Below are 12,131 nucleotides of genomic sequence, written 5' to 3' on the forward strand. Positions count from 1 at the left end.
CCCTTCCCTGGCCTCTTGCTGCGGGGTCCCTGCCCTCTCTGGGCTTCAGCGCCGGCCACCATTCTCAGCCTCCAGACCGCTGCCTCTCCTCAGATAGGACGGCTTCCTATTAACTATGGACCCTCCTGGGCCATCAGCACTCAGCAGCCCCTCTCTTTCTGTAACAGCCCCAAGCTCCACTCTGTCACCAAGTGCCACGTTCCCTGGGTGTTTTTTAGATCAAATACTGGAGAGCGGGACTCTGATTGGCCCAGAACCTCTACCGCAGTCACGCCACAGAGCGCCGCGCAGCCTATGTGTGGGCTCTGCTGGGCTCAGGTGCTCCTCCCTGTCCAATCAGCTGTGGGCGGCGAGAGGGGTGTTACCCGGGCTGCCTTGCCACCTCCACCACGCCTTGAAGGCCCTGCTTCAGTCACATGGCGCTTTTGATCTCCTGGTCACTTGGAGTGTGCCATGGAGCTCTCCGGCAGGTGATTACGCTTGCCCGCCCCTCTTCAGGGAAGGGGGCCGAGCCTGGTGACAGCAGCACTCTGACACTGGGGAAGACCGGCCAGCCAGCGGCCCCCTTCTCTAGTTCTGTCCCTTGAGGGACGGATACTGATGATCTGAGGACGCAACAGGGAGACTTGAAAAGTTAGAGTCAGCCCTGAACCCAGCAAACTTTCCCCACCCCGAGGCCAGAAACATGATGATCCTTCTCTCAGCTCTTTGATCTGTCCACATAGTTTTTGAAGTACTGACAGTTTGGTTTGATTGATTAGTGCATAGGGCGTTAGACCTGATAGATCACTTGAGCCATCCACCTCAATAGAATCCTTCCTGGGCCAGAGTTGATGCTCAGTAAATATTTCCTGAATGACTTCAACAAGTTTTATGGACAAAAGGTTCTGAGAGAGGAAGGGACTTGGCCAAGTCACCTAACTTGGTGGCAGGAGTTGGACTAGCACTCATATATTTCAGCACAGTCAAAGTATGTTCCTTGGTACTGTGTCTCATAAAGTCATGAGCTTTCAGGCTTGGAAAATGCAGTACACTCTATCTTGCATCACCCCTACAGCATCCCTACCAGTCTTTAATTACCTTCCCCGCCCCCAATACATCCAGGAACTGAAAATGCAGCCCCTTGTCCATCATGCAGTCCATTCACTTTAGTCATTCAGCTAAGAATGACTGATTAAACACCTGCTTGAGTCAAGGATGATACTATTACTGGAAAATCAAAGATAACACAGTTCCTACCTTCAAGAAGTTTGGGCAGATGCATACACATAAACAAAATGTAGCCCAGTGTTGTAAGTGGTATTTAGCTCTGACTCCTTACAAAGTTCATTCTTCTTTTGAATCAAGTCTATTTCCCAAGGACTATATCCCTTATTCATTAGACCTAGGTCAACTCATTAGGGCCACAAAGTCTAATCTTTATTTCATATAATAGCCTTTCAGATATTTTTAAATATCTGAATATCATTAACACCCTTAATGAGCAAAATTCCCATTTCCTTCAAGAATGCTTTATTTGAAATGTGGTTTCAGGTTCTCCCATGTTTGTAGTTGTTCTTCAATGGGTGTGTTCCAGTTTATCTTATCAGTGTGTCAAACGTGGCTTCCACATGTGAACTACTCAACCCTAAATATGGTGTCAACACAATGCCAAGTTGAGCCTCCTGTCATTCTGCTTATTGTAGGCACCATCATGTTAAAAAAAAAAATAGGACAAGGAAGCGATAGCTTTGTTGGCCACCAAACTCTGCTCTTGAATCTGATTGTTGTGCTATGCCCACTTAACTGACCTCTTTCCTCTAGTTGACCTTGGTATTCCTACTTAGTTTATCAGTCCAAAAAGTATTGAGTACTTGATTTGTCTTTGTCTTCAGCACTCACCAGACTCTTTGAAAAACCAGACAGGATGCCTGTCTTCAAGGAGCTCACATCACAGTCTTGTTGGTAAAATTTGATGAGCCCCCAAAGAAATAACTATGAAAGAATCAAGATCAAATATAATAGAGCAAAAAACTCTTTTCCCTATCCCCCTCCTTAGAACTGTTCTTAATAGTGGTTGGTAGACTTTTGAGTATGACTGAAAACAGATCTCCCAGTTCAAATGCCATTATGGAACTGGCTTCAAGCCCAGGCTGTCAGGGGCTTTGTCAAATTTTTGTCATTGCATTGACCTAGACTGTTGCAGAGTGAAGGCCTTTGAATTCCATCATCTGCAGAGAAATCTGGGGTACCTACAGGGACTGACACCTCACAGGCCATGGAACAGCTTTCCAGTACCTGGCACCTGCCCAGTGCCAATCTCGAGTGCACGGGGAGAAAAGTTCTTTCAGATGTTGGCATGAGTCTGCCTGTGTTTGGGCTTCTGGGAGACAACGGGTTTAATGTGCTTTGACAGTGCTTTCCCCCAGGAGCAAATTTACCCAAACACCCTGACTTCTTCACGTTCAGAAGTGTTGCTTGTTTGCTTTCCCCTTTTTACCATGGGGAGTTTCTGTGCGTTTTCTATGTGGGTATGTGTGTGTGTTTACCCTCTGAAACCCACATTTCCTTGTTTGGATTCATTAGACCAAGTTAGAATGTTGTTTTAGCTCACAAATGGAAGGCATATGTGGCCCTTCCATAAAACCAAAATACCAACTCTGCCAGGTCCTGGGCCAATCTTTTTGCACACACAGCATTACCCTATTTGGTTTTCAAAATAACTCTCTGAGGTAGGTGTTATTATTAATCCCATTTCACAGATGAGGAAAATGATACATGGAAATGCCTTATCGAAAGGCATCTAGTTAGTCTGGCTCTAGCATCTGTACTTTGGTCCAAGCCATATGCCACAAGCTGCATGTAGAACATAGATCAGATTCACCCTTATCAGCTAAATGACCTTGAGAAAGTGACTTCATCTCTCTGTGTCCAGCTGAAACTGTAAAATGGTGGCAAAGGTACCGATTTCTCATAATTATTATAAAGATTAAATTAGAAAATATGATATGCCTTTCACAGTTCCATTTGAGGGACCAAGAGGGGACCTTTTAGACTTTTTCTTCACCTTTGAGTTTCTGCAGAGTTAAATCCCAGTTTAGTTTGTCTAGTTTGTTTTCATTTCTTTGGGTTTCTAATAATAAGCCTAATCCCTCTATCTCACAAAAAAGGAGACATAATAGATATAACCTAAAGTATAAGTTTCACTAGCTGCAGTAGAGGTGATATGTGCAGTCACCCAGTTGGCTCTCTTGGAATTTAAGTTTCCTCTTGCTCGTAGCATTATTCCCCATCCCACAGAGCAGCCAGGAGACATCAGAAGGCTGGACAATAGGTAGATTGTGGTACTCCAACTCAGCGCTCCCAATAGTTCTTGACATCCACTTTTACAATTTTGGAGAGACAACAGAAATAGAGGAAGGAGATGTCAGAAGGAAATGCGAGCTCCTGTTAGCTTAGGCACCTCACAGGGGAATAAGGCATAGAGGAAGTTCTGAAGGAGGGGATGGGTGCAAGATGAACACAGAGGAGAGACTGAGCATGGCAAGTGGGCCTGACCTCACTCACTAAGCTGGGTCACTCCATCTTTGCAGCTGGGGTCCAACATCAAGCTCCTAAGAGCAGAGGGGTTTGCCAGCTCAGGCCCGGGCAAGAGGCAGATGTGCCCATGCCATGGTGAGTGGATAGAAGAGAAGCTGCCTTTTCTCTTCCAAGATCATTGCCTCTGTGAAACAGGAGTCTAGTAGGCAATTGGACTTCCCTTGTAGTCCTCCTCCAGACAGGATTTTACTCTGTGATCTCTCCTTGTTTCCTACCAAACGACACTTTGAGATTTCAAAAAAGAAAACTAGAGGTGGCAAACGAGGGCAGGCTTTCCCAGACATCAACCCTAGACTCAGAAGGACTTGTTTATCAGGTGTGATCTTCTTTCACGGATGCTAAAGACTTGTTTCTGAAAAAAGTATTAAGCAGGAAAATGGGCATTACATGGGGTTCCCTGAGGCCTCTGAGGTTTCCTGACTCCCCCGTCTCCTCTGGGAGGAAGGGTTTTCTTCTCTTCCTTCTGCAGTTGCCCTTTTGTATTCTGAGCAATATTCTGTTCAACATCCAGAGAACACGCCCACTCACAACACATGTCCAGAGAATGAGCTAAGGAAACATTTAAACTCTGTATTCCAACACGGATGGAAGGAAAACCAAGTTCCTGAAAATCAAATTTCCTACGAGGGCCCACTGCTGAGAAAGCAAAACAAAAACTGGGGGGGGAAGGCCCCTCTTTTCCAACACAACACACACCCAATTCTGAAAATCAGTTATTCAGAGGCAGCCAAATTTTTCATTTGAATCCAAGCAGATCTAAAGGTACTCCTGCTAAATGAAGGCAGCTGCAGCGTGAACATAAGCAAAGCAGGAGAGACTATGGGGAGAAAAATTCACCAAGCACTAATTGGGACATGCACATATTTATGCAGTAGAGTTCACACTTTTTCCAAGCCAATGAATGTCACTTCTACCCTGGAGTTTAGCACAGAGATAGCTGGTGAGTGGAGACTCATTATCTATGAGATGTCACACGGAACCCAAATTGTTGAAACCCCTATGAGTGAAAGAAAAAACTATATACATAAACATCTTATCAAAAGAAAATATTCTCCATATGTCTCCTTTCCATTACCTTGTTGCTGTCTTAAAATTATTTTATGTCTCCTAAAACTTCTGCATTCTCTGACACCAGCAGCCTGGGGCAAGTTTTGTTGCCATCAGGCTTCTATTATGTCAGGTTTAGCAACCCACACTGTACTTAGTCACCAAAAAAAATATGCTTTCCTCACTTTCTCATTTTGAAGGCTTTTTGGCACGTGATAAACATGTTTGTATCCTACAGATTTCATCCATCAGTATCTAAAAAATAAATAACACTTACCTGTACTTTTTCCTGTTAAAAATGCAACTGGTAATCATGGTGATTTTATTACGAGACATATTTTATACCATTGGGTTTAAGAAGGACTGAATCATAGAATTTGAGATCTGGGAAGGATCTCTGAGATCATCTAGTTGAATTCTTTGAGTGATAGCAACAAATATTTACTGTGATCACTCTCTGGATTGAATACCAGGGCAAATACATAATTGAATGAACTCAGCCTCTGCCTCAAGAGTTCATAGCGAAGCAGACTATATGATACTTTAATAGGGCTGCGGGGAAACGTGTCCTGGGAGTAACTTAGCCTGTTTAAGATGGCCAGAAGGCTTTTCTGCAGAGGTGGCATTTGAACTGGATTTGGAAGAAGAAGTAGGAGTTACCAAGCAGGCACGTGTGGGTTGAGCAAATGCAATGGTGAGGAAACAGACACAGAAAGATAGTGACAAGGCCAAGGATCCCCCCAAGAGCAGAACAAGATAGGGAAGCAGGGCAGCCCACCCTTCTGGCCTGTGCTCCTTTGCAACACTGTAGGTGAAACTGTCCCTCTAATTGTACAGTTACTCAGGAGCTTAAAGGAAAAATTATCTTGCCTTAAACTTTACTCAAAATTCTTATTTTTAAAAAAGAATACTTAAAATGAAACTTCCTGAATGATTCTTCATAAACATGAGAACAGTGTTTTGGAAGCCACTACTGACGTAAAGGCCTTAGGAACATAGACTTCTCCAGGCCAAGTCCATGGACAGCTGATAGGCTCGGGGCCCTGGCCTGTAATCCTTGCTCGCCTGGGACCCAGACCACTTTGCCCTGAAATAAGAACACATATTGGACTAGTGTTAGTGTAAAACACTGCTTGTATCAGCAGAGACAACATCAAGCAAATGACATTTCCTACTCACAAAAGGAACCACACATTTGGACAATTTCTCTGAGCATTTAAAATAGTTCCCAAGTTGATACTGGAAGACGTTGGGGAAACATCTTTCTTGGAAGTGCATCACGCTATAAATGCCACCTCCGCCACCCGTGCATCACCAAACCCTTCCTCAAGCCCTTCTCTCCTGATAAGCATCTCTCTGCTGATTTTACTCCTGTTCCCCTGCCATCGTAGTGCCCTTAAGTACCTTGCTGCATTATTAAGTCTCCATGCCCGTGTCTGGATGCCTTTTCACTGAGTTGATTTCTTGATTAATTATAGACTCATGGAATTTTAGAACAGGAAGCGCCCTCAGGGAATCATCTGTGTGATTCCTCTTCATTTTACCTATCAGGAAAGTGAGGCCCAGAGAGGGAAAGAAAGTTCCTTTAGGTCACAGAGCCTGCTAAAAGAATGGAACCCCCCCAAGCCAAGCTTCTTTCTTACCTCTAGTCAGAGCTTTTTCTGTGCCCTGCATTGCCGCCCAGGTGGCCATTTACTTATGATCTTATTCTCCCAGTCAAGCTGCACACTTCTTACAGGCAAGGCTCGTGTCTTACATGGTAACATTTCATTGAACAGAGGCCTTGATCTTGGCTTCATGGCTTATAGTTGCGCGCTAAGGCAACAGATTGAATCATTAACTCTTCCTGCCTAACTAACCTTTTCCTCTGCTCCCACAGCTGACTCTACTAACTCACTCTGAGACTTTGAGCAAGTCACTGCCCTTCCTCCAGGTCTCAGTTTCTTTCTGAAAGGAGAAAATTGGGCTGGATGTCTCCTGATGCTGCAGGCTCTGAAAGTGTCAGAATTCCCTACCTTGTAACTGGATCCTAAGTGGCCTTTGGCATTGGCCCCAGTGTCCCACTATTTCATCCAGTGAACCCACAGCTCGAGTTGTCCCACAAACAGTTGCAGGCAATTCCCACCAGGGTGTGCTCCAAATCATCGCAGGATGCAGTCAGCGGGATTCCAAAGAAAGTCCTACCAAATGCCAAGACGATCAGTCCAAAACATGTATTGGGGGAACTTAACTTACAGCATGCTGCAGTAATCATCAGGCAGAGAGCGGGAGAAAAGGACATATCTAGGTGTGTCTGCAGTAAGGGGCGCCCAGCACCCAGCGTCGAGTTTGTATGAAGGCTTAAGGAATTTGGCTCCGGGCTGGGGCTAGTTTCTTTCAGTGTTTTGGGCAGCAACCTAAACACTTTTATCAGTGCCTGGGCATGTTCAAGGCCCCTGCTGTGGCTCAAGCCTGCAGGAGAGATGCAGTTAGTTGTATTACAAACCAGACCAGGCACTCTGTGTCTCAGTGGGGACACGACCCGTGGGGCCCACAGATCTGTGTTGTTCATTTCCCTGGCTTCTGCTGTAAGACATACTCCTTCAAGGCCCAGATAGCACAGTATCATGAAAAAGGAGCAGGCGGGGGTCCCAAGGCCTAGGTTCCAATCTGCCTCCATAACTTAGCACCCGTGGCCTTCAGCAGGTCACTTCATTTTTCCCTGCTGCCTCTTCAGGATATACTTCTTTGCCTTATTCCACATCCAGCATCACTGAGAAATGGACTATTCCAAATGAAGTTACATTTTATAGTGGGTTTATTAACTGGAGCAACAAAATATTATCTAATTTTTGATTAAAAACTTTCTGAAATTGTTTCTGTGTTTCCTGGCCAGTGTCACACAGTGTATATATTAAAGGTATTAAGAGGATTAGGAAAAGTCACAGCCCTTCAAAAGGAAGGCATGAGAGCAGACTCAGGGGATACAGACAGGGCCGAGGGAACAGGAAAGATAACTTCTGTGCCTTTGGAAAGAGCTGGGATTTTTTCATCCCAGCAAATGGGAACTTTGGAAGGGTTTTAAACAGGAAAGTGACGAGATCAGATTGGTTTCCAAGAGATGGCTCAGGCTACTGGGTAGTGACTACATGAGGCTGGGGAGGAAGAGGGAAGGCTGGGAGGCCAGCGGTCAGGCTGCTGTAGTAATTAATCCCCACAAGGGATGGGGGGACCTGGACAGTTACATGAAAAACCAGAGGAGGAAAAAGACAGATTTGCAAAGTCCCAGTAACTTTATGAAAAAACAATTTAGTGGAATATCACCAACTATAAGAAAAACTTAAAATAACAGAAAAGTATAAAGGAGACTACAAGAAAGGTCACTCAGTAACCTACCATCCACAGGTAACTACTATGAACAGGTTAAATGGTTTTCTCTCATTGTTCTTAACTGAAGAATTGTTCATGCCTTTGTAGATACAAATTTGATTTATAAAAATTTGTTAAAAGCATTTTCCAGAACACCTCACCTAACGTCCATAGAATTTTAACTCTGTTGATTCTTTCCAGTGACTGGGCCAGAGTAGCTCAAATATGTGGGCCTTGGTTAACCTAAGGCTTGATTCACAGGCTCTCTGTTTGGGTGAAGAAATTTCTATTTTCAACTCCCTGTCTCTTTTCTCCTCCTAGAATCGGTGGATAACTGCCCTAGCAACTGCTATGGCAACGGTGACTGCATCTCTGGGACCTGCCACTGCTTCCTGGGTTTCCTGGGCCCCGACTGTGGCAGAGGTAAGAAATCCACACGAGGGTTCTGGAATTTTTCTCCCCAGGTCCCTCAAGAAGCTCAAGAGCAACTGCAAAACTCCAGGCCACCTCCTGAAGCCCCAAGAAAGGCTCCCAAGGGCCATTCTTTAGGGTGGTGTGCAGGCAGGTGTGCCCTTGTGAACCACTGTTACCCACATGCAGGTGACCTAGGCGGTCAGGAAGGGAGGGTTTTTACAGGGGCAGCCACAGTGAATTTAGTGCCCATTGCTGGGTAGGCAGAGTGGCAGCAGGGTCCTTTTAAAAACTCAGTTTCCGGCTCGGCGCCTGTGGCTCAAGCGGCTAAGGCACCAGCCACATACACCTAAGGTGGCAGGATCAAATCCCCAGCCCGGGCCCGCCAAACAACAATGATGGCTGCAACCAAAAAATGGCCAGGCGTTGTGGCGGGCACCTGTGGTCCCAGCTACTTGGGAGGCTGAGGCAGGACTCACTTGAGGCCAGGAGTTGGAGGTTGCTGTGAGCATGATGCCATGGCACTCTACCCAGGGGGATAGCTTGAGGCTCTGTCTCAAAAAAATAAATAAATAAATAAAAATAAAAAAATAAAAACTCAGTTTCCCCTTAGAGGAATGATCAGCCCTGGCTGAGCATCTTTGACTCTTATCTTCACCCAAGTATGAGTTCCCTCTGGCCTGTAGATAGGAGGCCAAGGAGCTGCTCCTAACCATGCAGGCAGGATTTTGGCTGGGACCACCCAGCAGGTCACAGGCTGGGCTGCTCTTCCCCACACAGGCCCCCACCGCTGCCCAATGTTTGGGACATCCAGGGCTAATGATAACCACCATGGAGATGGTTTGAAAAGCTGCTCACAGTCTGCCCTGGGCTGTCAGCCTTCATTCCTGTCCTGGAATAATTAACAGGGAGATATGTAGGCTGGAGAGTTTGTCACTCCCTTGGGAAACTATAATGGCCCCTTTTGTTTTTTCATCTTTTCTTTCACTCACCAGTCATTCACTTCATGCCCACATAAGGCTCAGTCCTGTGCTAAGACCTGAGCGCTCCGATCCTGTGGGCTTTTAATCCAGTCTCAGGGAGCAATAAATACAGAAACAACTATAGCAAGGTGCTATAAGGAGAACAAACTGTAACCTAAAAGTGGGGAGCATTGGTCAGAGCAGAAGGGAGGGGCCGTCTTAGCATAGAATACATGGAGATTGGGAAAGGCTTGCTACACGAGGTGACCTTGGACCTGAATTCTGAGGCTTCCGAAGTGGTGCTTGAGTGGAAGCAGAAAGGCCCTGCAGATACTCTGCCCTGATTCTGCTCCAAACATTCTGCTTGTCCTTCCTATCAGGAGATAGATTCAGTTTGAGGCAGCAAAGCAGGTAGCCCCACAGAAGCACAGTGATTACTGCCGAGTGTTTTAAATAGGAAAAAAGCCAGGTGGGGGCCAAGGGAAGGTGGAGCAGAGAGAGGAGATGAGTCATTCCTTCTAACAAGAATTAACTGTCTCATCCCATATGCACTTAAAGTTAAGAGTCATGTATAAAACAGCCTTAGGAAGCTGGGAAGTACTTACAGCACAATGCAATATAATTTATTTTTATATCGTGTCCTTCGTGGAGATGATCACAGAGCCCTTTACGCTAAGAGACAGAATGAAAAGATAATACTTAACAGAGCCAAGTTGGGCTCAGCTCTTCCCTTAGGGGGGCAGTGCTGTCCGGGGCTGGAGTGGAGGCCTGAAGACAAGGACAGCTGAGATTGACTGGTTAAAGAGGACAGTGAGTGGTGCTGCAGAGGTGTGGGGAAGTGAAAGTGGAGTGCTATTAGGAGAGCGCTGGAGGCATCATTTGGGGCAGGCAGGAGGAGGGCCAGCCTCTGTCTTTTCCAGTGACACCAGGGAACAGACTGTGGCTTCCTGCCTAAGGTTCCTGGCAGCACAGCATCCCATCAGCGGTGTGACAGAAATGGGGAAAGTGAGCAGCAGCTCTGCCAGACCCTGCCCTGCACACCTGCACCTACAATTCCAGGTGTGTTTAAACTGGAACAAGGCCAGGCATGGTGGCTCACACCTGGAATCCTAGCACTCTGGGAGGCCGAGGCAGGTGGATAGCTTGAGCTCACGAGTTCAAGACCAGCCTAAGCATAAGTGAGACCCTGTCTCTACTAAAAATAGAAAAAAAAAATACTGAGGCAAGAGGATCGCTTGACCCCAAGAACTGCAGGTTGCTGTGGGCTATGGCTCCACTGTACTCCACCCAGGGTGACAGCTTGAGACTCTGTCTCAAATAAATATATAAATAAATACTAGAACAAAATCAAGCAAGAGAAGCAGACAGATGGACCCATGTGTTTATGGCTTATTGGTCAAGCCAATCAGGCCCAGGGCAGAAAGAGACAGAGGCGGGTGGGGTATCGTGGGCATGGTGTCACACCAGCCTTCTGGTGCTGTCTCCCCAGCCTCCTGCCCTGTGCTCTGTAGCGGGAATGGCCAGTACATGAAGGGCAGGTGCCTGTGTCACAGCGGCTGGAAGGGCACCGAGTGTGATGTGCCTACCAACCAGTGCATCGACGTGGCCTGCAGCAACCACGGCACCTGCATCATGGGCACCTGCATCTGCAACCCCGGCTACAAGGGCGAGAGCTGCGAGGAAGGTAAGACCTGCGGCTGGCAGCCTCCTCTGAGACAGAGGCCAGCACATGGTGTCAAGGGGGCATCCAGGGAGCAGAGGAAGCCTCTACTTTCCAAGCCAGGACAGCAACAGTATTTAATTTAAATGAAAAGGACAGACTCATCAGGGTCCTGGTAGCAGAGGGGACGAGAACTGCCATTTATTGAGCCTTGTGTTAGAAGCCTCCTATTATTTAAATTCAGACCCCATTAGGGAGGAGTAATCATCTCCACTTTACAGGTGGGGAAACTGAGTCGAATGCCTTGCCCAAGGTCACACAGCTAGGAGATGGCAGAGCTGGGTTTGAGCCTAGTTTTTCTGGCTTGATAGCCCAAGTTCTTTCCACTGTCCTCTAACTTGTCTGTTCCTTTTAAATCTCCATTTCTGAAGTCTCATCCTGTCAGAGACCTCCAAACTTCACCTTCCTTCCATTGTGCGTCTCTGTGTGTTTCTGCGTGTGGCTCTTCTATGCCCAGAATATGTCTTGCTTCTTCATAAAGTAAGCATGTGGCTGTGCAGATTGAGGCCAGAAAGTGACCTCATTTCTGGCAGCATTAGTTCTTTCCTACAAAATCTAAACAGGTGCGATAAATGGACATTTCAATTTTGCAAGTGAGGAAACTGAGGCCCAGGGAAGGGCAGTGTCATGCCGTGGTCATAGATCTGACCAGTGACGGGGCTGAGATTCAGCCTAGGTCTCCCTCCTTACTTCACATCCAGTGCTCTTTCTTCCTGACGGCACAGAATTTCTTGCTGGAAGCAAGAGCCTCACGCAGAAGCAACATGGAGTAGCTTTTACAAGCGCACACTCTGGAATCAGACACAGAGCAGGGTCCTGGCCCTGCCACTGGCTGGCCTCAGTTCCCTGGTCTATAAAATGGGAATACCTTCCTCAGAGGGCCTTTGTGAGGCTTGAATTAAATGACCCATGTAAAGCACTTAGCTCAGTGCCTGATACATAGTAAACACTCCATAAATGCGAGCTCTTATATTATTACTATTATTCTGGGGACAATTGAAGCACATTTCCTGTTTCACCCGCTCACTTCATCCCAGGTCTTTTGAAATGAATGGACTTCGCCA

General features: G+C 46.4%; 1 protein-coding gene across 1 annotated transcript in view; it reads left to right on the forward strand.

Moving 5' to 3' along the window:
- TENM4 (teneurin transmembrane protein 4) overlaps nucleotides 1–12,131 on the forward strand; it is a 398,484-nt gene that overhangs the window by 243,275 nt on the left and 143,078 nt on the right. Inside the window, exons 9-10 of the mRNA XM_023510159.1 lie at nucleotides 8,296–8,397; nucleotides 10,837–11,031. Coding sequence (XP_023365927.1) covers nucleotides 8,296–8,397; nucleotides 10,837–11,031 — 297 coding nt within the window. The remainder of the gene's footprint in view (nucleotides 1–8,295; nucleotides 8,398–10,836; nucleotides 11,032–12,131) is intronic.

Source organism: Otolemur garnettii, unplaced genomic scaffold, assembly GCF_000181295.1.
Source record: "Otolemur garnettii isolate 467f Iridium unplaced genomic scaffold, OtoGar3 scaffold00001, whole genome shotgun sequence".
Lineage (NCBI taxonomy): Eukaryota > Metazoa > Chordata > Mammalia > Primates > Galagidae > Otolemur > Otolemur garnettii.